This window comes from Triturus cristatus, chromosome 8 (genome assembly GCF_964204655.1).
Source record: "Triturus cristatus chromosome 8, aTriCri1.1, whole genome shotgun sequence".
Lineage (NCBI taxonomy): Eukaryota > Metazoa > Chordata > Amphibia > Caudata > Salamandridae > Triturus > Triturus cristatus.
The window spans coordinates 85690674-85717450 of NC_140591.1; the positions used below are offsets into that span (position 1 = coordinate 85690674).

Genomic DNA, 26777 nt, shown 5'->3' on the forward strand with positions numbered 1-26777 from the left:
GAAGAATTTCCAACATCACAAGGTAAATCATGTAATAAGTGAACCCAATCAGAATCCTCTAATTCTTGACTGGATAATTTAAGTAAGGAATCAGCCTGAGAATTAGAAAGATGAACCAGCGATCTTTTATTCCACCACCCTTTATGACCAAGCAAGGCTGATGCCTTACTAACACCAGTGACCTGCACGGGAGGAGAAAATCTTGAAGTCCCCTTTGGCACTTTTTTGGGATTCTTAATGAGAACCCAACTACCAACTTCTAGGTGTGAGGAATTGAAAACTTTACCACCATCATGAATACTTTTCATGAGACTCTGTTTTTGAGCAACTCTAGAAGCTACCTCACTGTTGCAAGGAAAGTTTTTGTTATGTTTGTTAACCAACCACTTTGGAAACAAATTAGTGTGAGCAGCTCTACCTCTTAGAAGCGAAAATGGTGACACCCCGGTGGTACAATGAGGAGAGATATTGTAAGCCCATAATTTTGCTTCAAGAAAGTTTTGAGCATCCTGTTGGGAGGACAGAGCTGTTTGAATGGCATCTTTAACTAACCTGTTTGCTCTTTCAACCAAACCGTTGGACGTTGGTGAGTAAAGAGCAACTTTAAAGTGTGTAACATCACAATCAGTAAGAAAATAACTGAATTTCTGAGAAATGAAATGAGTGCCATTATCTGAAACTAAAACAGAAGGCGAGCCTTCAAGAGAAAATACCTTCTTCAAAAATGTTATGGCATTATGAGAACTGGGTGAGTCACAAAACATGTGATAAATCCACTTAGAGTGGTAATCAATCAACAAAATGATATATTTTAGATCGTGTTGCAGAAGATCATAAGGGCCAGAAAAGTCTAAACCAACTTTGTCCCAAGGTTTGGTGGGATAACGTACAGGATGCAGTGGAGTATCCATAACTTTCCATTTCTTATCCGATAATAAACACTCGGGCATGAGTCAATAAAATATTTGACTTGTGATTCTAAGGATGGCCACCAATAATATGACTTGGTGAGTTGAGAAGTTTTTGAAATTCCTAAATGACCTTTGTGAGCAAACTTAATAATGTCATTCCTAAGAGCGGCAGGAGGGACAAACCGATCATGTCGCATGACTATGTTGTTGACTAAAACTAATTCAGGTGCAACCATAGCAAAAGCTTCCAACTCATTTGAAAATGTCCTACTTTCTGGCCAACCTTTTACAATATACTGAGATACAAGTTTAAGATTGTCATCTTTATGCTGTGCTTCTAGCCAAGATTCTTCAGTAATATTTGGGCAAGAGGATACAGCATCAAGAGTAGCAATGACACATTCCGTATCTTCTGAATTCTCAACCTCTGAGGGATCATGAAAAGCCATGCGAGAAAGGCAATCAGCCCTAAAGTTTCTCTCTCCAGATATATGTTTAATGGAGAAGTGAAATTCTTGCAAATTAGACAGCAATCTAACTAACCTAGCCAATGCTTTGCCAAGACCATTCCCAGTTAATAACTGCGTCAGAGGCGTGTGATCAGTGAAAAGATCAAACTGACGACCCCAAATGTAATTCCTGAACTTTTCAATGACCCAAACACAGGCAAGAGCCTCGCGTTCTATAGTACTATAATGAGTTTCAGATGGTTTTAACATTCTAGAGGAGAAAGCTATGGTGTGCTCTTTACCTGAAACCCATTGACCCAGAACAGCACCTAACCCAGTGAGGCTAGCGTCAACCATAATGAAGCATTTTGAGGAGTCATGAAAAGGATGTAAGGTAGGTGCATCCATAATAAGTTTCTTAACTTGAAAGAAAGAAGAAGAAACTTCTTCAGACCACTCAAATTTTGAACCTTAACGGAGGAGAGAGCGTAAAGGCTCCACCGTTTGTGCATACCCTTTAACAAAACGGGCGTAATACTCCACTAAGCCTAAGAAAGACCGAAGTGCGTCTTTGTCTTTGGGAGGAGTAGTATGACTAATGGCTTTGACGAGAGACATTTTTGGCTTGATACCAACTGCTGTGTAGCGAATTTACATTTTTCTGCCCTGATCGTCATGCCTGCCTGGTCTAACTTGCTTAAGACAGAGGATAAATTGTTCAAATGAGTCTCCCAGTCATCAGCATAGACCAGAATATCATCTTGATAGGCTTGTACCCCTGTAATGTCTTTAAACAGATTGTCCATGATTTTTTGAAATACACTGGCTGCAGAAGCTAAGCCGAAAGGTAACTTAAGGTATTTAAACACACCAAATGGTGTGACAAAAGTTGTGAAGTCCTGAGAATCAGCTGTTAACGGAACCTGATGATAAGCTGAATGCAAATCAATGAGTGAAAAAAACTTGGCCCCTCCCAGATTGGCCAGAAGTTCATGAATCTTGGGAAGGGGATGACAGTCAATAAGAATGTTGTTATTCAAAGTGCGTAAGTCCGCACATAATCTGACCTCACCGGATTTTTGCGGACAATAACTATGGGAGAAAGCCACTCAGAGGAGTCACAAGGAGCAATGACGCCATCATCACATAGTTTTTTAAGAACAGCATTAAGTTCGTCCTTTGCACTAAGAGGCAAGGGGCATACTTTATGCACAAAAGGTTGGGCATCAGATTTCAACCTAATTTGGCGTTGAAAACCTTTAACAGTTCCTAACTTTTCAGAAAATAAATTTGGAAATTTATCCAAGAGCTTTTTGATGTCAGAATTATGATATGTAAGACATAAACAATCAGTAATGGGCTGCAAATCATTCCTAGAGCCAGCAGGGTGGTAGCCCTGAGGGGTATCACCAAGAGCAATTGGATTATCAGAACCTGGAATGAGACGCAAACCCATTTTTGCAAAATCCTGCCAGCCAATGATATTACGTCCTCTAACTGCAACGTAAATCTTAGTAAAAATGGATCTTCCTAAGCATTCCAGTCTGTAATTAAAATATCCCAACATGTCTATGTCAAACTCCCCGAAAGCCTTTGGGTTGATTTCAGTTTGACATAGAGTGATTGAACCTTTCCATTTATACACAAAATGATTATAGGAGAACCAGAGTCTGCCATTATGGGAATTTCCACGATACCAAAGTATGCAGTTCCTAAAGGGCCTTTCACGCAGTGAGGAGTAAAAATGGAATTGCATTCAATAGAAACTACTATGTCTTGAAACTGGTCTGAACAATCATTAACGGCTCCAGAGTAATCTACACTATTGATGCTGGTGGGTCTTTTTGAGGATCTGCATTAACCTTGAAAATGACCAATCTTTTTACATAGAAGACATCTTTTTCCGATAGCCGGGCACATGGGATAATTACTTAGGTGTGATTTAGAACCACATCTATAGCAGAATGTATTTCCTTTCTTGAACAATTATTTAGTAGGTTTATGTGTAGAATTAGCATTCACAGAGTTGACAACGTCTTGTGTAGGAGTCTTAAATGAGTTGAGAGATTGATCTTGTTGAAGGACCTTAGAGGTAACGATGGATCTCTCAATACTCTAGGCGATATCAATTGTCTCTTGGAGAGATGGTTTTCTACAACTGAGAAGGCGTTGCTGAATTTTTCTTGAGAAACAAGCAAAAACAAATTGATCACAAATGTAAATTTCAGGGTCAGCTTCAAACTCTCATGTTGAAGCTAAAACTCACAATTGTGCAATATACTCTTCCACAGATTCTTCTTCACCTTGTTTTCTTCTAAAGAAATTATGTCTCTCAAGCATAATGTTTAACTCCTGATCGTAGTGATTTGCAAGTCGTTATACACGTTCCAATGATCAGCATCACCAGCTTCACCAGCAGGAGTTGGGAATTTAGGTAAATTCTCAAAAACGTGTTGTGCAGCAAGACCAAGACAACCATAAAGAATTGCTACCTTACGCTGAGGAGAAAATTTAACGGCATCAATAGCTACTATATGATTTTCAAAAGCTTTTACCCATTGAAGCCAAGGAATGCTGGGTTTCCCAGGTTGCTGCAAGAAAGGAGGCGGTTGTACAAATTGCTGAGAAGAAGCCATTGTTGTGAGTACAATTAACAATGAAAACGTAGAGAAGGTGTTGATATGAAGACAAAATAGTTTACATATGAAATAAATGCAATTGGTGATGTAAAAAGATATATAAATCAACACTATAGGTGAGCAAAAGTAAGCAAAATCATGTAAATTAATAATTGTAAGTTGAGCCTGTCACCGAATTTGAAGGCTCCAACGTGCATATGAATCAGTACTTTTAAATAGATAAGGTGTGCCTGTCACCTTAGAAGCGTTCAGGCTGGATCCTACCTGAACACGAAGCAAGGAGGAGATCAATTACGAAGGAATCAGCTGCTTCTCCACTGCGTGGCGTTGTGTCTCTAGGGTTACCAAGGTAACAAATGAATGGAACACAATATGGCTGCCAGCGTCGATGCGCGTACGCGTCATGCGTTAGTGCGCATGCGCGAAGACGCGCGTGAAGACCACCAAGCGTTGAAGGCAAGCGACATTGCGAACGCGAAGATTCCCAATTTAATGCCCAAAAATGATGTACGAAGGGCCAGCAAAATCGTCGTGTGCACGAGGAGTGACCTCCGAGCTGGGACCGACGAAGACCTCCGCTTGAAAGACGCTAAGAATCAAGAGGTGAATACCGCTGATCGATGAGAAGTCCTGGCTGATGGGTGTTGGACGCATAGCTTCGTCCGCTCGTCGCCAGATGAAATAAGGAAGTACAGGAACACTTCGTAGCTTGTAAGTGTTGCTTGAATTTATTGTAATGAAACACCCACAACCAGACGCTCCCGCCGCATACCACGATCTCCAACAACTGAATAACGTTGTCAGAATCCTGGCATGCAACGTTTAGCACCAGATCATCGAACATTGCTTGAACGAAAACATGCAACACAACAAACATTCTCGAGCCACGCTACCGACACGAGGATGCCGGTAAGCGAATATATTACAGACGCCCACTGATTGGCTGAACATTGTTCCGTTTCAATGAATTATCTAATGCAGGGTGAAGTGAAAGTGGCCCAGTCCGTGGCATTATTCCTCTGCGCACGGTATTCTGATGGACTCTTCTACTAAACCGATGTCAGCCGAGGTTTTGAAAAATAATAGGTTGTTACACTAAAAATGTCCCTGCAAACCATTCCATAATACTCCAGCATTAAAGGGATAAAGTGCATTTAAAATAGTGTACTTCTATTCTAAAACGTAAATTATACACTTTTGAATATTACGCTACTCACTTTTCATACTAAAATGATACCGAAAATATTAAGAAAAGTCACATCCTTATTCCTTCGTTGATGTAACAATCTTTACATAAAACCAAGCCCAGTCTCGCAGTTACTTTTCTGTCGCTTAATGAAAACTGCAACTTCTGTGCATCTTGTCAATTCTTAATTGCATTTTCGAAAAATAGAGGTGGAATTATATTTTAAATGTCTATCCTTAATTGCATTTTGGAAAACATAGAGATGGAATTATATTTTAAATGTGCACTGAACTCTTAGGGCAAATCAGTTGCATACATTCCGGAACATATTTCAGGCGTAGGTGGTGTCGTAAAGTTTATTGTTCGGTTTTAGGGCTCAGTATTGCGCCGCTGGCAGAGCTGTTACCAGATCAAGGCATACAGGGACCTCTAATGTTCAGATAGGGGTCCGACACTGGAGACCTCTGCTTCGTTCATAAAAGCAAATTTATTTTCAGCCTTAGCATACTGGCTACCATATTTCCTGCATGCCTCCTATGGCTTTATTCTTCACTTTGGCTTTTTGGCTATTTTTGGCTTTGGCTCAAGTACAGTCTGCCCTGTTGCGCCTATTATTAACGCCTGATAAACCATCACGTCTCACCTCGTTCTCTGACCACTAATATATCTGTGCTTCATCGACTACAGCTCGGCGTTTGATCATATAAACAGAAACTTATTCTGGCAAAAACTAAAAATGCTAAGCATTCGATCACTGCCATAAAACAACTAAGGGGCATATCTACAAGGCGGCGATAGAAAATTATTGCCGCTTTTGCTGCCGTTTTCAGCCGAAAAGCGGCGATAATTTTATCGCTATATTAGCAAGGTCACGCGATAGCGTGACCTTGCTTTAGCGCCTGAATTCCTAACGCCCATCTTTGCATCTCTAATGAGATGCAAAGTGGGCATTCCTCCCCAGGATAACGGGAGAAATGTCGCTAAGCGACATTTCTCCTATTATCAAGCCTCACGCAAAGCAGCATAGCGACAATAAAAAGTAGCGATAGCCTCTGTTATCGCTACTTTCCTTACGCCTGCTTTGGAACTGACAGCCATGATTTCCTATGGAAAGTGGATATCATGGCTAAGTATGTGAGGCCCTATCAGCAAGCTATCGCCAAACTTCGTGGGATTATCGCTGGGTTTCCAGCGATAATCACACGTTTGGCAGTTAGCGCTAGGATTTTTATCGCTTTTGAGATAAGCGTTGCTAATAGCACGCTATCTCAGCAATAAAAATCCACACTAGCCGGCGATAATTATCCTAGCGCTAAGTGCGCTTAGCGATAATTATCGCCGGTTGTTGCTGATATGCCCCTCATTCTTTTGCATAGTAACACCTGGGTGCAAGTAAAGCTGGGGGCAGGAGACCACTTGATGAAAAAGATTCATTCAACCTCAGAATTAAAACAAGGCTGTGTGCTTGCCCCAACCCTCTCTAATCTTTTGATGGCCAAGCTATCAGTTCTGCTCAATGAAAGTAATTCACACTCCCCCAAGCTAGGAGGTCGTCAGTTATCCAACCTTCTATATGCAGATGACCTGGTGCTTATCAGCCCGACACCCATAGGTCTACTACGCCTGCTCAACATTACATCCCAATACTCGGAGACCAATAGACTAAGTATTAATCAAGAAAAAACAAAAGTCATGTGTGTACACTTAAGGAAGATAAAAACAAATCACAACTGGTCCCTAGCAAAACACAAGCTGGAAGTCGTACAAGATTATAAATACCTGGGAGTTATCATCGATAACAAAGGTAACTACACAGCGCAATGTGAGGCCATAAAAAAGAGGGGATTAATGAGAGCAGTGGCATTTAGAAACCTAAAAAACAAGACCTCTGGACCAAGTTTTCTCCCCCTAACCAGGGTGATACAGGCAAAACTAATTTCATCAGTCACCTATGGAAGCGAAGCCATGAGAGGGAGAGATGCTGAAACACTGAACGGCACCATAGCAAGAGCCTCGAGAATGATCTACGGGTTGCCAGCATACACATCCCTGAACAAATGAGGCTCGAATTCGGGTTACAAAGACAAGAGCTGGCCCGGAAAGGAGATTTCGTTAAAAACTGGTACAAAATCGAAAGCGGGCAGCCTGATATGCTAAACACCTACCTGTGGAAGGAACTACAAGCCTCAGAATCCTGCCCAGCTAGACATTACTTGGACACCGCACTGGACCAGCTGGGGATGCGGCAACTTTGGGAATCATCAGGGACCCTGGCAAGCTTAAAAAAAATAGTAAATAACATTGTCAAAAAAGAATCCATCATACAAGACAAAGCCGTCTTGTCAGAACCTGCACATGGCTGGCTTACTGTACAGTCCTACAGCAAAGCAACCCCTCAAGCATACCTCCAAACCAACTTCTCTAAAACCACAAAAGAGAAGTTTTTTTACTTTTTTCTTTTTAATGCTGTTTTTTTTAATGCTGTTTTTTTACTGTGTTCTGTGTTCTTAACGGTGGCTATTAGCCTTTTAAATTGAATTTTTGCAATTTTATAAGAGATGCTCATTTGGAAAGGTTTTAATTAACTGCAAAATAAATATTACTTACTTACTTACACTAATATTTCTCTGACCTCAGATTCCTCTTCTCCAGAGACTTTTCAGAAGGTGCCTTTTTACAAGGATAGAGGTGGAAGTGCAGACCTCTAAAGTAATCCAAAATCCATGCAGTACCTCTTCTAATCCAGGTTTTTGCTGTGCAGTCTGGGACTTGTAGTTCTGGTTATCCCATTACATAATATGGACTACAAGTTCTAGAATACAAACCTTTCTTTTTTTTAATAATTTTTATTTTTTATTTCTGTTTATTGATAACAGGGCATAATAAAAGGCAGTTACAATTAGTAAATTGATAATATTCTCTTGACACATTCTCAAGTACTATAGGCATATCAACAAGACAGTCGGCACATAAGAGGTATTATGGAATATTGCGAGCCACCCGATCCTCCCACCAACCCCACCCACCCCATCACTCAGAAACATCATCTGATGCTGTCAATTTATGGAGTACATATCTATCCCCTATATTTATTCCAGGCTCCCCATGTACTCTCCCACTTTCCGGGACAGCCACGATGTATATACACCACCTTGTCCACCCATGGCCCCATCTATATCTTTACACCAGTCATGAAGTGTGGGGGAGAGTCGTGATCCCCATAAACGGGCGATATTACATTTTACGAACATCATCCCGAGGGTCGCCCAATCCTGTAATGCATGAGTAAGATCAGTGGGTTCCCAAATATTTAATAATCACCGTTTGGGTTCCGGTATAACCGAGACTTCACTTACTTGAGAAATGGTTCGCATTATCACGACCCAGTAAGGTCCTATTCGTGGACATTGCCATATTGTGTGGTAGAACGTTCCCTACTCCCCGCATCCCCTCTGACAAAGCGGATCTACGGTATTTCCAATTCTGTGCAAGGTCAGTCTTGTGCAGTACGTACGATGCAATATCTTTAGCTGCACCAATCTAAGTCGGGAGGTTATTGCCACCTCGCGAGGAGACGAAAGCGCCTCTTCAGTCTGTGTCGTCTAGGTCCTCCAGATCATCCGTCCACTTTGTGCGTAGGGATTGCGTCGGATCAGGCAGATGGTTTACCAGCTTACGATAAGTGAGGGAGGTAGCCTTCTTGTCCATGCATTCAGTCAGCAACCTATCCTCCAAGGGGGAGGCCACAGGAAGTGTGGTATCAGGTGGTATTACAGCCATAAGTGCTTGTCTAATCTGCATGTATCTAAATTTTTCGGAGGACGCCAATTCGTAGTGCTCCTGTAGGTGATCAAAGGTAACCATCTTCCCTTTAACCCATAAGTCACCCACCGTAGAGATGCCAATAGAATCCCACACATGGAAACCCTTACTATTCCTAAGTCTACCCAGTCGCTGTGCTTCCCAGAGCGGGGTGAGCCGAGTTACAACTCCATTCCAGCCTAGTTTTTTTGGGGCAGAGTACCAAACCTGAACTGTATGTGCCGCGGGCCCGATCAGTGGGATAGTTCGCTTTGTTGCATATAATGCTCTCATGACGCCCCATCTCCCAATCCACATCTGTCCACTTTATATGCAGGGTCTGTCTGTGGAGCATGTATCCATTGATTGAGTACCTTCAGATGCGATGCCCAGTAATATAGTTGTATGTTCGGGAGCGCTATCCCCCATCATACCAGCCTCGGACCAATTTGTCCATGGCAATGCGTGCCGGTTTGTTCTGCCAGAGTAAACTAGAGACTTCTGCCGCTATTGCTTTAAAGTAACTTGGTGGCACCGGAAATGGGGTATTCTCCAGGGCGTACAGGAATCTGGGAAGCGCCATCATCTTCAAAAGTGCATCTTCCCCAGTAACGTCAACGGTAGGGCCTGCCAGTGTATCGTATCACGTCTAAGACGTTCCAGGGGTGGCATAAGGTTTTTCTTAACAAATTCGTCCGATCTTGGCGTGACACGGATACCCAGATATTTAAAACTTCCTTTTACTATTTACAACTTACACCCCTGCGGGAGGCGCGGCGAGGGGCCCCGAAGTACATATATAATCAACTTGGACCAATTTATGGTGTAGCCTGAGGCCTGACAATATAAGTCACATATATTTAATAACGCAAGAATAGACCGTCTGGGTGACGCCAAATATAACAACACATCATCAGCATATAGGGAGATGCGATCCTCCCAACCAACTACCCAATGGAGCCCTCGGATCATCGGTTCTCATCTAATCCATGCCGCCAGCGGCTCCAAGACCAGGGCGAACAATAAGGGTAATAGCGGGAACCCCTGACGTGTTCCGCGCCCCAGCGAAAAATCCTTCCATATATGGCCGTTTGCTGGGACATGAGCCAGAGGTTTGGAGTATAGCAAGTGCACCCATGCACAAAATTTGGGGCCAAAACCGAAATGATGTAAGACCGCAAAAAGAAAGGGCCATTCCACCATATCAAACGCCCTTTGCGCGTCTAACGAGAGAATGACAGCCAATTTGCAGATGAAGGGTATACACGCCATTACCCCAAGTAGGCGTCTCAGATTGAGGGCCGTATTCCTACCAGGCATGAAGCCCGATTCGTCCGGGTGTATTAGATCAGTGAGATGAGGGGTTTATCTAGTTGCTAGGAGCTTAGCGAGAATTTTCGCTTCAGCATTTATCAGTGATGTAGGGCGATATGAGGTACAGTCTTCGGGAGGCTTACAAGATTTAGGTATCGCCACTATGGTGGCAACGTGTTGATCTCGCGGGAGCTCCTTTGCCACCAGACTCTCGAGATACATGCTTAACAGATGTGGGGCTATAGTATTAGCTGTCTTTTTATAAAGTTTGATCGGTATGCCGTTTGGCCCCACGCCTTCCCCGACTGTATGGCCCCTATTGCCAGTTGCAGTTCGTCCGTTGTGATGTCTGCTTCAAGCGTGAAGACCGCCTCTGAAGCCAATGTGGGCATTTTAATATCTTTAAGGAAGACCTGTGCTTCCTCAATCGTCATCGCGGAAGTTGGTGTATATACCTGTTTAAAATGTTTAGATAATTCATTTACTACTATTCCCTGAGGATCTGTTATAGTCCGATTATCTTCCACGCGTATTTGCGCAATCCACCGTTTTGCGTGTTCTTTCTTATCGAGCCAGGCCAGAAGCTTCCCCGCCTTATCTCCAAGCTCATAAATTTTATGCTGCGTACCCTGCAACCTGGCTCTGATGTCTTCTTCAGGTATTCCCTATATTTTTCTTGCTTTAGATGTAGCGAGTGAACTGACACTCTCGGCGGGGTTTGGGCATGGAGTTCCTCTGCATGGTGTAAGTCTAGCTCCATAGTGTCTACCTTCTTCTTTTTTCAGACTTGTGCCCTGTAATAGAGGTGATGGCCTGGCCACGAATCACAGTCTTATAAGCCTCCCAAAGGGTGGCCGGAGAGGAAACGAATTGGGCATTCTCCTGGAAATAGTGTTGTGTGGCGGTAGTGATATCTTTTTGAATTTTGGAATTGTGTAGGTAGCCGGGGTATATGGGGAAAATGCGACGTCTATTCATACGTTTATGGGTGTACTTTAATAACAGTGGTGAATGATCGGAGATACCTCTGGGCAGGGTATTGATCTCAATGATATTACGCAGACTATCCGCTGACATTAAAAAATAATCTATTCGTGAGAGGCTATTGTGCAGTCAGTGTATGTTGGAAGCACCAGGCATCCAGGAGATCGAGCGCCTTGAGAAATCCCGAGAGACGGGAGGTATCACCACTCTGGTCTTTGGGGGGGTTGTCGGTCCAGATTACCGCAGATTGTGGCATTAAAATCCCCTCCAATTAAGAGTTCTCCCTCTGGAAGGGCGAGTAAAAGTTCACTAAGGTTTGGGAGGGCTACCGTGTGAAGAGCTAGAGGAATATATACTGTCACTATGTTAAAGGCCCGTCCCTCCCACTGGCATGTGATGGCTGCGAATCGGCCCTGGTCATCTGTCCATGTTCGTTTCATTATCAACAGGAACTGCTTTCGTACTACGATACCCTCTCCCGGTGATCCCGAGGTGAAGTCAGAATGCACCACCATTTGGAAAACCCATCGATCCTTTACCCTACATGATAGACCCACCAAGTGTGTTTCTAGTATTGCAAAACTAATCCTCTTTTTATCTTATCACCGAGCTCGTGTACGTTCCACGTAATCAGTGACAAGGGAGCAGTCGGCGTCAAGGGAGGTGGTGTTGGGTCACTACTCTGCTGCGTTCCTGCTGCCATGTCTGTCATGGTCCGTACGCATAGTGCTGAAATTGTGTTGTCAATGTGTCAGGCGCGTGGTGTTTAAGTGAAAGTAACTAACCGCTGCCCATTTAGAACCTGCAAACAGCAAAACATAAATAACAATTAACAAGCCCCCCGCACCCTCCCTCCTCCCTGCCTCCCTACATGACGGACTTAAAACTACCCGCCTCCCCAACTGTGCAGAGTGCTCAGTACCCTTTCCCAATACCATAACAGAGGGGGGAAAAGATCATCCGCGGTCCCCTTATACCTCCCCCACTACATCATATATGTTAACGGCTGCATCCGTTACAACAGTGAGTGCATTAAAAGGATACGTTCTAGGTGGCAATTAAGTCCCTGTAGAAGGTTTTTATCTCCCCACTGTCATCCTTATGTGATTGTCTCTCACTGGTGTGGACATTTACTGATAACGGCCAGAGGTTGGCTAATCAGCCATTAAGCAATCATGTTCTGACTGTTCATCCATGCCAACGTCCTCTGTGCCATAGTTATGGTCATCCTCCTCCACTGGTTTATGATGGTCTGTCCGTCTCGTCCGCTTGTTCTGGGTCTTCCAGTGTATCATTTCTCCCCGTCGTCCATTACCACCGTCAGTCCGAGTCAATCCTGTGACCCTGCGCCAACCAGCCATTCCTGAGTGTCAGGAAAAACCATGCTTTGCCATCAGCTTCTACTCTTAGTTTAGCGGGGAATAACATGGAATATTTAAGTCCACGGTCTCTGAGTGTCTTTTTAACAACAAGGAATCCACAACGTTGTTTCATAACTGCTGCCGTGTAATCTGGGAAAATTGTGATAGCATTGTTGCCGAGTCGCAATGGAGGGGCAGTGCGGGCAGTTTGCAATATCATGTCACAATCCCGGTAATTAAAAATGCGGGCAAGAATGGGTCCAGGGGGCGCTCCCGGTTTGGGTTTCCCACCCGGCACACAGTGCGCCCTTTCCACGGAGAAATAGTTGGAGAGGCCCCGCGGCGGAAGGTGGTTTGTGATAAGGTCTTCAACAAAGAGGTCAAGTGCTGGGCCTCCTGCCCGTTCCGGTACGCCTATGAGGCGAATGTTGTTCCGCCACGATCGACCTTCCTGATCTTCGAGCTTGGCGGCCAGCAGTTTGTTGTCCGCCTCAAGTTGGTGAACCTGCTTATTGAGAGTAGACGTATCGCTCGCGAGGGCCGTTGCTTTAGTTTCTACTGCCGAGACTTTGGTTGACATTTTATTGAAGTCCGCTCGGATTAAGAAAAGTTCCACTGAGAGGGACCCAATACGAGAATCTAAGGAAGCGTGGACACTATTTAATGTGGTCATAATATCCTGCAGTGTGATCTCTTGTTTGTCCGCGTCTTTAGAGCTGGGTGCTGACGCATTCTCCTGGCCTGCGTGTTCCGCCTGTGGTTTGGTGTAGGCGAATTTCTCCAGTTGGCCTGATGCGCACCCCTCTGGGGTTTGCCACTCATTTTGGCAGTGAGAACGGCGGATCACTATGTGCCAGTACTGGGGTGCTAGTCCCCGCTGCCTGCCAGTGCACTGCTCTAGTACACGCGGCCTTCAAGGTTTCTCCCCCCTAGCACTGCGTCATATTCTGTAGGGCACTAGTACAGGACCGTTGGGTCCTGGTGCTGTAGTGCGTTCCAATGTTGAGGGTGGCAGCGGATTGCAAGATGCAGACCCCCCTCTCAAGGGTCCTTAATGGGCCGCCTGCTTCAATACTGCGCAGTGGATGCAGTCACTATGGCGAGGCCTGAGGGGGGGGGGATTTACTTCCTACCTCTGGTGCTCTGGTTTTCTTACAGCTCGAGATGATCATCATGGTGTCCCCTCGGATCGTCGGCGTTCGGTGTGTAACTCGGGACTCGCGCCGCTGCTTGGCGGCCCCTTCTCGTCCCAGCAGGCACCGAAGCTCTGAAATGTTGTCGGTACCGCCGCCGCACTCCTCTGCGGTCACGGATGCCGTAGATGCGGCCGTTAATCCCCCTGATCACAACAAGGTGGTAGTGCAGTTTAGCCGTGCCAGGCTGTCTCCTTCTAGCTCAGACACCGCGCTCCGCTCTTGCTAAGCTCCGGATCCCTGCATGTGCCACCACCGTCACCTTATCAACTTTAGTTCCAGGCTCACCTCATCAAGGTAGGCCACGTTTGTCCTTTCTGTAAATGTGGCTGCTAATCACCCCAATCTTCAAGGCGGTAGTGCGTTAGAGCCGTGCCGGGCTTCCTCCTTCTAGCCCCGACACTGTGCTTCGCCCTCGATGGGTTCAGGACCTTCGGGTATTCCGCGGCCGGCACCTCATCAACTCTAGTGCCCGGCGCGCCTCACCGAGATAGGCCACGTTTGTTCGCTCGACGTCACTGCCTCTAGGAGCCCTTATTCAAGCTCGGACCACCAGCAGTGCAGGCACGGGTTCTTCCGACACCACTAATTACGTGTGGATGCGGGAAAAGCCTCCGGATCAGTGTACGGATCTGCGGGGAAGTTATTCAGACAGCGAAGTCTCCCTAGGCTGCGTCCATTTTCTGTGGCTGCTAGCCACGCCCCTGTTTAATAATTTTTATTGAGTTTTAGAGAAAGAAAAACATTATCAAACAAATGAACACAGTACCAATATGATATAACAACCAATGTAGAGAATTAGAACATGGGCAAATAATTTAAGAAGAGAGAGAGAAGAAAAAAAAAATAAAGGCAGAGAAAAGGAAAAAGAAAGAAAGGAAAAGTATAAGGCATGAAATTAATATAAAAAAGGGAAAAATTAAAGATTAAGATAAAGACTAAGATGCAGGTGCATATTCAAGGAAAGGTTCTAAACATAAAACAAATAACAAGGGTGAGAGAGGGCATCCTTGAGGGGTACCTCTATACAGGGGGAAATATTTAGAAAAATGGTTAATAACAAAAATACTGGCACGCGGGGCAGAGTATAACAGTTTAACATAAGAGATAAAATTCGGTCCAAAACCATACCATTGAAGAGTAGTAAAACATGAATTGCCAATTAATCTGATTGAAAGCCTTCTCGGCATCCAGAGACAATGGTGCAAGAGGAGACTGGTATTTTCTTCCAAAGGTGATGACATTAGAAAACAATTGAGCATTATCAGCAGCCAACCTGCCCCTAACAAAACCAGATTTATCGGTATTTACCAACAATGGGACAATATTTTCAAGACGAGAGGTAAGTATTTTAGCAAATATCTTGCAGTCATAGTTAATTAATGAGATAGGGCGATACTTTTTACAAAGGGCGTGTTCTTTATCGGGTTTGGGAATAAGGACAATCAGAGCTTCCATAAAGGAACCAGATGCCTTAGAATCTTCGAGGAAGGAATTAAAAAGAGCAAGAAGTTTAGGGGGGATTTAGAAGTAAAGTAAGTATGCTCCAGTGATTTGAGTTGTTGTAGTAGAGTTGCATACTTGGCCTGGTTAGTGTTTTTCTTTCTTGCTGAGTATGCAATAGTAAAGGCACGGAAAGAGGCCTTAAAAGCATCCCAAGTATTAGGAATAGAAGTGTCCAAAGGATTATTAATATTAAAACATTCGTTGATAAAGGTAGTGGCTTCTGCGATTAAATCATTGTCGGAAAAAAGAAAGTTATTAAGTTTCCAATGACCAGATTTTGGAGTACTTAGGGAGAGGTCAACATCCATCAGTGTCACTTTGTGTAGATAAATTTGTAGATGCAACGACTTATGAACAAGAATAGCAACACCACTCTTACGATTGGAGACTGGGGAATAAACAACTTAGCCTACCTTCTATCTCTTTAATTGAAGAGATTCTGCATTATTACAATGAGTTTCTTGTAAGAAAGAAACATGATAATTCAATCGAGACAAATGAGAGAGTACCTTTTGTCTTTTAACAGGGTGACCAGACCACGAACGTTCCATGAAACAACATTACACATATTGGGAGGTGGGGTAGGTATTACATGGATGGAGATGATACACTTCAGGAACACAGCTGAAAACGGAGAAACACCATTTATTAAATAAATATGAAACATAATATGCACAACAACAAATAACAGAGATAAGCACATGCATCATACAGATTAAAAATAAACAACCAATTAAGAGCTTAAAGAGAAAAGCAAATAGTAAGAAAAAGAGATAGATCAAGGAAAGAGATCCAGGTCTAGGACGAAGAGTAGACAAAATGAGCATGGGGCGTAACAGCACCGAGAACAGACGGAGCGACAGAGAAAGAGATTCTTAGGGGTCTATTATAATGGTGGGCGGATCGCCACTGCCCGTATGGCGGTGGCGATCCGCCCGCCATTATCCACCTCCTGCATGCAATTTACCCCCGCCTGATTATGTTGGCTGGGGAACCGCGGCGGACGGGAAGACCGTCAGCCGCTTTTCCGCCCGGTCGATGAGTCGACCGGGCGGAAAAGGTTTGAATATGGTGGCGTTGTCTGTTAGACACCGCCATTCATATTACTATGCATGTGGGGATCAGCCTTTCCTGCCACGGAAAGGCACATGGATTTCGCAGTTGGGGGCCAGTTACGGGCTCCAAGGATGTTGTGGGGTGGGGGGGCACATGGGGGGTACCTATGGTACCCCCCTGCATTTGCATGCACAAAATAGCAGGCACCGCGCGGTGCCTGCCATGTTGTGCATGCAAATGCGCAGTGTGCAGCCACCGCATTGTGGTGGACGGTGCTGTGTGCACCGCCCGCCACAATGATATGGATGAGGGATGCCGCCGTAGCGGTGGCATCCTAATTGCCGGTGCGGGACCGCCGCACCACTGGCGGCCGGTCGCAGCACTGCATCCTAATAGGCCCCTAAGAGATAGAAAAATGAACAGCCATAAGGAACATTATAGAAAAAGTGTTAGAGAAGTTGGATAGAACTATCAACGGAGATTGGTGAGAGACTTAGGAGAAAAGACTTCAATTTAACAGGATCATCAAAAGAACGAGTAGTGCCCTCATGAGTACTTTTACACAGACACAGATGCAAAATGCCATAGCGAATATGTAACTGTCTCATCTGAGGGCGAAGAGCAAGAAATACCTTCCTTCTGGCATTAGTGGCATTAGAGAGATCCTGAGAAAGATAAACGGTATGAACAGACCACATAAGGCAACGCTTCACTTTTTCTGCTTTAAGCACAAGCATGAGTTCCGTAAATTCCAAAAAAAGCATTATAATTCCTCTAGGTCTAGTAGAGGTTGGTTGGATTCGACCAAGACGATGTGCACGTTGGATGTTTAGTGAAGGCTCTAATGGAAGATCGAAAAGCTCGGGCAGGAACCTCTTCAGAAAGAGAAGAAGGTCTAGTCCCTCCAAATTCTATGGTAAGCCATACAGACAAAGGTTATTACGTATATTGTGATTTTCAAGGTCCTCAGTATGTAACTTGAGATGCTGAATTTCCTGCTCCAGGATAGGAATCTTAGTAGTGACGTCATGTAAATCACTGATACGTTGCTCCATATCGAACACCTTCGCTTGCATATTAATCCACCTGTCCTCAATTTGTTGGAGTTTCTCATTAGCTGAGGACATAAAGGAGTTTAAACCCATCACCTCATCAAGAATAGTGTCAAGAACAGGATTGTGAGATGACAAAATGGGTGAGGGGGATTCATTTTTAACCCTCTTCGGCTTTGTGCCAGATGACGAAGCTCTAGCAGAGGCTGAAATGTCACTTGCCATAGTGGAACTCCGAGAAGGACGATGTAACACTTTAAGTGGTGACATCAGCCTGCCCATATGTTTATACACACACTCTGTAGAGGAAGGCAGGTATGATGAAAAAAATGCTAATAAGATATATATGTCACAGTCCAAAAATGAGAGACATTCCTCCTCTCCCTTTCCTTCTAAAAAAACAGGAAATAAACTGTTCAGCGAAGAAGCGAATAATAAATTAAGCAAAGTCAGTGCAAGAAAATAAAAAAGCAAAAAATGATTTGAGGCAATCACATGTTAAAAAGAGCAGAGAACAGGAGTCCATTCATTCCAAAAAGCGAGTTATAAGCGCATTATAAAGGAGACATAGCAGAAAATCCAAGTGCTCATTGGAGAGAGTAGCAGCAGCTACATAGAGAGTGGAAAAAAATAAAAAAACATTGACGAGCATTAGTGAAGTGCAACACCGGTTTTACCTCAGCAGGAGGTCTTGAAGTGTGAACGGCAAGCTCACAAAATGGCGGCGGCTCGCATTTAAGTGCAGAAATTCACCACCGCTGCCAACGGATCAACAAGAAGAGATACGTTGTCGGAGCAGCTCCAAATGCCGGTCCGACCATCAGGGAGAGTACAAATGGAGATTCCCACTCTCCAACACGTCACAGAGGCTGGAAATACGGAAGAGAGCTCGGCGTCCGATCGGAGCTCAGCCCAGTGCTGCCATCTTGCTTTGGCGCATGACTTCGTTGCTTCTAGAATACAAACCTAAATCGAGGACAGGATAAGCTGCTCATCAGTAGTGCTGGGACTAGTGGTGCAGGTGGTGCTGCAGCACCCCAAAGTTTTAAAGTTTCTTTCTCTTGCCTAAGTAAATTAAAACCATACATGAAGAATAAAAACACACTAAACCATGGCAATAGTAAAATTCTGATTGTTATAACTAATTGTCCAATTAAACGCTACTGAAAGGCAATAATAAAGGCTGCAGCACCCCATTTAGGCAGAGGATGGACAATAAAGGGGCCTTCAAATGTTCTCCTGGCAGCATTGGTTTTATTTTTAAAGACAGACTCTCACATGTCCCCTATGCTTTTATGAGATGATTTTTTTGGCCAGCCCCCACCCTCTAAGCACCACTGCTACTCATGCAGGGAACTGGGAAACATGAGCCCTCTGCACCCTGGGCTGACCCCAGCCTTACTGTCTCTCCAATTGGTTCATGAGGCAGACCAATGAGATGGTTCAGACACAGACTCTAAAATCTCAAAATTGTGTATCTTATCTCGAGCACATACACGTCCGTGCTAGTGGGCATAAATAAGGACTCTATCCCTCTCATAGAAATTTTGAGGCAAGTGACTAGTAAATGTGCCTTAAAAGGTCCCATTTGACTCAGGCTTAAATATAAGATTCTTGCTGGGGGGGAGGGGAGAGCCCCCAAACAGTCCAAAGAGTGGCAGGTTTGTTTGCTGCACTGCCTCGCTCAGTCGGCATGGAAACGGAGGGTGTCCTAGATTTGCATGATAAAAATATGGTATCCTTACACATATATCTTTATGGATAAGCTACCAATCATGTGCTCAGGATTCAAGTTTGAGGGAATAAAGAACCTATTGCAGCATCAAGTTCAAAGATTAATGTTACCAGCCATGGTCCATCCATAGGGGCTGAGGGGCCACACACCCTCACCTTTTGTCCCTCAAAAAGATTGTCTGTCAAGCTGAGCAAAGGCCAGCCTGACATACACTATTCATTTTCAGGTTAGGAAGCCAGGAGCTAGACATGCGTTAAATCTGCAGCCTTCTGCCGGCCTGAGCTGAACTTTTCTGGGATGAGGAAGTCACAGCTCCTCTGGACTCAGCAAAGCTCAGCAAAGGTCCCCGAGGCCCTCCCCCTTGTGACGAGGGGGGAGCATCACTAAATTGCAAGGACCTGGGCGATGCAGTTTTAAGCCCTGAAGTGCCCAGGGACGAGGATCAATCAGTTACACCTCATCACAGAGTCGGGTGAGGTCAGCAGTCTCACTGACTCCATCCCACTCTGTGACAAGGTTGGGACTGCTGCCGTACCTCATTGGCCGACCTTGGCAAGGCAGCAGGCTCAACCCTCCTGGGACCTCCGAGGCTTGGGACTGCCGCCTTCCTCCATCGGCTGTTGTAAGGTCAACCCATGATGGAAGGCAGCACTTACAACCCTCCTGGGACCTCCGAGGCTTGGGACTGCTGCCTTCCTTCATCGGCTGTTGTAAGGTCAACCAATGATGGAAGGCAGCACTTACAACCCTCCTGGGACCTCCGAGGCTTGGGACTGCTGCCTTCCTTCATCGGCTGTTGTAAGGTCAACCAATGATGGAAGGCAGCACTTACAACCCTCCTGGGACCTCCGAGGCTTGGGACTGCTGCCTTCCTTCATCGGCTGTTGTAAGGTCAACCAATGATGGAAGGCAGCACTTACAACCCTCCTGGGACCTCCGAGGCTTGGGACTGCTGCCTTCCTTCATCGGCTGTTGTAAGGTCAACCAATGATGGAAGGCAGCACTTACAACCCTCCTGGGACCTCCGAGGCTTGGGACTGCTGCCTTCCTTCATCGGCTGTTGTAAGGTCACCCCATGATGGAAGGCAGCACTTACAACCCTCCTGGGACCTCCGAGGCTTGGGACTGCTGCCTTCCTTCATCGGCTGTTGTAAGGTCACCCCATGATGGAAGGCAGCACTTACAACCCTCCTGGGACCTACGAGGCAGAGCTGCAGGTAAGTGTGATTTTTATGTTTATTAATGTTTGGTGCGTGCGTGTATGTTTGAATATTTGGTAATGAGTGTTGTGAGTGGATATGTGTGTGCGCGTGTGTGTGAATGCATGGGTGTGAGTGAGTGTGTATGTGTGGGTGTGTGTCCAGTCTGCCCCCTTCCTCCTAAAATTACCGGCTGCCACCGAATGTTACTTTTGTGTTTTATAATTAAGGCTCATATTCACTGTTCTAACTGAGTTATGACTGTAGACAAGCTAGAACGCAATGTTCTTTTTGTCTGTGTACACTTTCAACACAAACATAGAGAAAGCACCTCTTCTTTGAAGTGATTCCCTATGTGTCAATCATGACTGCCAGGCCAATAGTTGTGCAGACTGAGAGCATGGGGAGGGAATGAATGGATGTGGTTTCTTAGCACTGATACAGGTGTTTGTACTACACTAACATTGCAGTATGAGTTTACCGTTACATTAAAAATGGCGCTTTGAGTGTGCGTTTATTCATAAATGTCATAATATGCTGGTGACAACTAGATATTTTCACAGAACACAAAATATAAATGGAAAACTACACTCTAACCTCCCACCAAGCCTCTTTATTGCTGTTTGGGTGCTGCACAATGCATGCTAACAAAGATGCCCCAGAGAACTAGGCATAGAACTGCAAACATGTTGGCGGGAACCATACAAATATGGTGCCTGTACGAATGTCTGACAGAATATCGACGGAAAGAAAATCGACCTACAAAAATATCAACACAAAAATATCGAAGTCCTATCTACATCATGGTAAGTACAACAATATCGAGAAAAAAAAATATCGTCCAAAATATCGATGTTAAAAATATCGTTTTTTAAATGTTTTAATAATAATGTAAAATAAAGTAAATAATACATATAAATAAAAGAAACATAGTTAAAAATATTATAACAAGTTTAAAAAGTAATAACTAATATATATAATGTTAATATAAATTATACATATACATATAAATTAATATATATATACTTACTCCACATAGTGCCACAGTAGGGAAAGCGTTGGATAGCGTAGGGGGAAAAATTACTATTCCCACTCCAGTGAGTGCAACAGTAGGGAAAACGTTCAATAGTGTAGGTGTAAAAATTACTATTCCAACTCCAATAAGTGCAACAGTAGGGAAAGCGCTGGATAGCGTAGGGGTAAACATTACTATTCCCACTCCAGTGAGTGCAACAGTAGGGAAAGCGTTGGATAGCGTAGGGGTAAAAATTACTATTCCCACTCCAGTGAGTGCAACAGTAGCGAAAGCGTTGGATAGCGTAGGGGTTAAATTAACATACTTATTAATTAAATGAATTTTGTCGAATAAATAACATATTAATAATTAATTAACCCAAAAATTAATAATGAATACCAATAAAATCAAATTAATATTTACTTAAATAACATTAAATTACTTCCCACCCTATTCCCCCATTAGCACACAACCCACTACAAAAATAAAAAAAGGCATTTGGAGAGAGAGTTTGCAGGCCAATACTATTTGAGAAAATAGTGCTCAAAGGCTGTAATTAAACCCTACCGAGAACAACACACGTAACAGGAGGTGTCGCCATGGGAGGTTACAAAATCAGACAAGGTGGTACTAAGGATGGACCACTAAGCCTAATGAGCAATGAAAAGCCACAGTTCACAGTGAACAATGACACAAGCCAATGAAAATATGGGCAGTGAGTGGGCGGAGCTTCAAGTCTCTACCTGAATACAGCATGTCGTGCAGAGCAGCGCATCCGCTGCCCAGGCTCGTCCTAAAAAGGGGGCTAAAGATAACCTCCAGTGTTATAGGGCTGTATCTCTCCCTCATTGATTCTGTTGTAAAGGTAATGGGGCGTTTGTTTCTGGACAGACTATCTTGTTGGGCAGAGGAGAACAAAGTTATCTCAGAATCACAATTCGGTTTTAGACTGGGTAAATCTACAATCGATCAGTGTTTGAACCCGTATATGGTCATTAATAAATACACGGTAGCCCCCTCCAATTCAGTCCACCTCGTCTTTATGGACCTTAGATCCTCCTTTGACCGTATCAATGGTGACACATTGTGGAGTACTCTCTTAGGAATTGGGGTGGACCCGAATATTGTTTATTTCTTGCGGGACCTGCACGCTAACATGACAGCGACAGTGAGATACACGAGTGAATCTGCATGTTCCAATAGTTTCATAACAAAGAGAGGAGTTCGCCAAGAGTGCATACTTGCTTCTTTTTTATTTTCCTCATACATAAATGGCCTCCAATAGGCGTTAGTGGCAGCTAAGGTAGATTACCCTTATATCGGCCCTCGCCTGCTCCAGGGACCTTTATATGCGAATGACGCGGTGCTGACTGCACAGACCGCTATGCCCCTACAAAGCCTTCTGATCTCCTTTGATGCTTTCATGAATAAGCTGGACTTGTCCGTTAAATTTACCAAATCGTTTATCATGGTGCTGGGTCCCAATTCGATAAGATCTAAAACATTTAGCATGAGCAAACATGTCCTCGAAAGGTTAAGGCTTTTCCATACTTGGGTGTGTTGTTTGACTCCAACATGAGCTGGAAACCCTTGGTTACAGCAAAGAAAGAGGAGCTCACTAAAGCAGCTGTACTCGGCTTTGCAACAAGAATAGGGAGCAGACCCCTCACGGCAGTACTCAAGATATACCACTCTAAGTGCATCTCTAAGGTATCCTGTGGACATGACTTCTGGGTTGATGTGGCTCTCAATGAACTCCAAACTGTAGAACATATATTTCTTAGATGCCTACTGTGTGTCCCCTAAAGCACATCGACTGTGTTCACGAGGAGTTGGGAGTTTAGTAACCCCTTGTTGGGATGTATTGGGTATGGACCAAGGAGTAACTTAGGCTGAATTAGCTAATATTGAGGTGCTTCTTGTCACTTGCCTATACCTTTAAATCCCCCTGGGTTAAGTATATTAAGGATTAATTCCAGAGGATGGAAAAGGTGGAGTTATTTCACCACCTAGAGGGCATACTTAAGATCATAAATGATTGAGGAACCACTTTTTTTAACTCTGTGTTTTCCTTTAAGAGAGGAGACTAAATTGATGAAACCTACTGTGCGGAAATATGCTAACTACGACCCAAAATACTGAGCCTTATCTAGCATTGGTGAAAAATAACAGGGGAAGGTGTCTGCTCATTAGGTTCAGATTCAATTTATTACATCTCTCACTGACTAGACCATCCTACAGGATGCTGTGATTTTAGGTCCCTGGGTCCCTGTGGCTGCGATATTAGGCGTCCGCAGGACCCGATGCACCTTATTCTGTTTTGTAAATTTTGTATCGGGCCTAGGCGAGCCTTCATTGCTCCAATACTTAGAGATTTTACCCAATACTTACAGATGTTACCTGACGAGTTTATTCTTTTTAACGTTGCATGTTTTTTAAGCTATCATGACAACGAAGGGGCAGATTTACAAGCCCCTTGCAACAACTTTACCCCACCGTTGCGTCACCTCTGTGACGCAGCGGCATCGTAAACAATGCGCCACGATGTGACTTATTCACAAAGGACCGCATCTGGGGAGATGCGTCACGTTGTAAATCCCTGCACTACATTATATCTGCGTCAGGTATAATGTATGCAGGGTGGGCGTTCCATCGCAAGGAAGCATCGTAAAAGTGACTCAGTGAAATCTACAAGATTTCACTGAGTCACTTTTCATGAGACAATCATAATAATATCCACTGCCAGAAACTTGTAGTTCTTTTCCAAATGCTACCTCACATGAATAAACACCGCTGCATTGTCTTTTTCTTTTACTTTTAACCTGGACCTTGATAAGTCCTTTCTGTGTCTTGCCGTGATTCTCCACTGATTAAAGTCGGCGGTTCCGAAAAGTCAAAGAAAAAGACAATGCAGCGGTGTTTATTCATGTGAGGCAGCATTTGGAAAAGAACTACAAGTTTCTGGCAGTGGATATTATTATGATTGGGATGGTTTCTCACCTGCTAAATGTTCGTAAATCAACAACAAGGAAGCCATCGTTTTAGAATTAGTGACGCGGATATCTGAATTAAATTTGTTCTTTCAAACTCGAGCCTTGAAAAAGCCCAGGAGGGCGAAACGTGCGTCCGCTGCTGTTGCTTTCCATGCTTTGAGAAGTGAAAATAAAGTACACAGAAGGACTCGACTCAAGACTTTTCTCTAATTCCTCAATCGAAAGGACATTTGATTAATGGCAAATTGAAATACATTTGGTGGCAAAAATTTCAATCTTATTGTCTGACGTTTTTGGATAACAGATATAATGATCTGGTGTGCTCTGGTGTTTTCTGGTTAAAAAATGTAAATGTGAAATGGTGGAATTTTTAGCAGGTGCATGTAAGGATGAATGGATAGATGCTTGGATGGAAGAGAATAGAGAACTTCTGGGGAGGGTCGAGATGACTTGCTTTGCTTGGCAGTTTGGCATAAGAGCTTTGGTTCAAAGCGGGGGGTGTTTTAATTCTCTGGCTACTCCCCTGCTTTCACATCCTCTGTAGAGTAGTATCTCTTCACGGAATGCCATGAACCAACTAACACCTCCTTTGTATCTCACTCTTTCTCACCTCCCATAGGAGACCCGGAGATCTGCTCCATATCAAACCCTGACTTTGTCATCTACTCCTCCGTGGTGTCCTTCTACCTGCCGTTTGTGGTGACTCTTCTGGTTTACATCAGGATTTACTTTGCGTTGCGAACCAGAAGAAAGCGCATCATTGGCACTAAGCGGAGCGGAGAGAGCATGAGATTCGCACAGAGCCACCGGAGGAAGGTCAAGGCCATGGGAGTCAAAGTAAGAAATTACACGACAGGTACATTGCTTTGGGGAAAGAGGTGGGCGCTCAGTAAAATGCCTATACAGGGCATTGTCAATACCTAAGTGCAATCCGAAAGTACAACAACTAATAATTTCTTTCTAACAGTATGCCAAACGCAGCAGATTCAATAGGAATTATGGCATGCAGAGGATCAACGATATCTATGTAGCATGGCGCTGGAATCTCAACCAGCCTCAAGGCTAGAAAGTCCATTTGCAACATTGGCTGTCCTTTATTCTTGGGTGTATGAAACAACTTAACATAACTAACAACTGGTGATAAAAGAAACAGAATTGGGTCAAAAACTGTGAGGACAACATGACGACTGGCAGCTTTTGAATACAATATTATGGTTAGAGGACTTCACGTGCATGTATCTTGACAATGTATGTACTTCCAAGGTATAAAGGTGTGGAGTTAAGGGTAGTAAATCTATACTAAACATGTGACAATCCATGCTGGTTACTCTGAGCAGCTGATGAACACATCTACCCCACAACAACATAAGATACAATGCTGCCAACCTCACAACCAGGAACACCACATTACAATGCATATATATTATCACCTAAAAACGAGTTCTGTTGCATTGCACAATGGGGCTGTATCACACCTCAGGCAAGGTATCACTATCTTGGAGGTGGACTCCCAGATTGCCAGTACCTCAGACTCCCTGGCAAATTCTCTGTGCCACTGTTCATACTTGGATACTCAATGTAAAGTCAACCTGCCAATGTACTGGCTGAATTTCCTACCTAGAGGGTTCCACTTTTGTTTAAACAGAGCATGTTTTGAGTCTCTTCTGTGTCGGCTTGCCAGTCACTGCAGTCTGCATTCATGATGATAAAGTAGTAGGCAGTTGTGTTATCCCACACAACTATCCAATGGTAAATTGAGGGGACAGGATACAACATTTGTATGTTTATAAAGCACTAAAGCAATAAGAAGATATAGTAGCAAGTAAGACAAATACATTTTACATATCTGTCAAATAACTGGAAATTCTGATAAAGTTTTACTTCCAAGGGCAGTTCATTCTAAGTTTTATGTACCTAGGCACCACCCAAAAAACCACTGGATGTAGCTCTCAGGTCAGTAAATGGCATTCAAACTTGTTCTTTGCATATGACAGGAAAATAACCATAAAGATTTATGGTGCAAAATTCAATCTGTTGGTCTACAGGCAGCAATGTCATCTTCCCAGTGTAAGCGTAAAATGATTCCTAATCAGTGTCTTAGCTACCAGTCCAGCTGCTGCATTTTGAATCCATGTTATGTCACTTGGTCTGCGCTCCACATGAACCACACAATTCTTCCCACAATCCACAACAACATTGTCCTAAATGCCAGCTCACGAAGAACAGTGCCAGTGATTTATAGTTCCCTTTTTTAAGACCTTTTTCTTGGATGATGTGGCTTTTGCACTGAAGTCAACTTGACTGACCTCTTTGTCTCCCTGGGTGATGACTGTTGTGGAGCCATATTTGATAAGATTGTGCTTGATATTATCATCCCAGGTGT

General features: G+C 43.9%; 1 protein-coding gene across 1 annotated transcript in view; it reads left to right on the forward strand.

Moving 5' to 3' along the window:
- Positions 1–26777, forward strand: part of DRD3 (dopamine receptor D3) — a 1045748-nt gene that overhangs the window by 708570 nt on the left and 310401 nt on the right. Inside the window, exon 5 of the mRNA XM_085621058.1 lies at positions 25014–25231. Within this exon, the coding sequence (XP_085477184.1) occupies positions 25014–25231 (218 nt within the window). The remainder of the gene's footprint in view (positions 1–25013; positions 25232–26777) is intronic.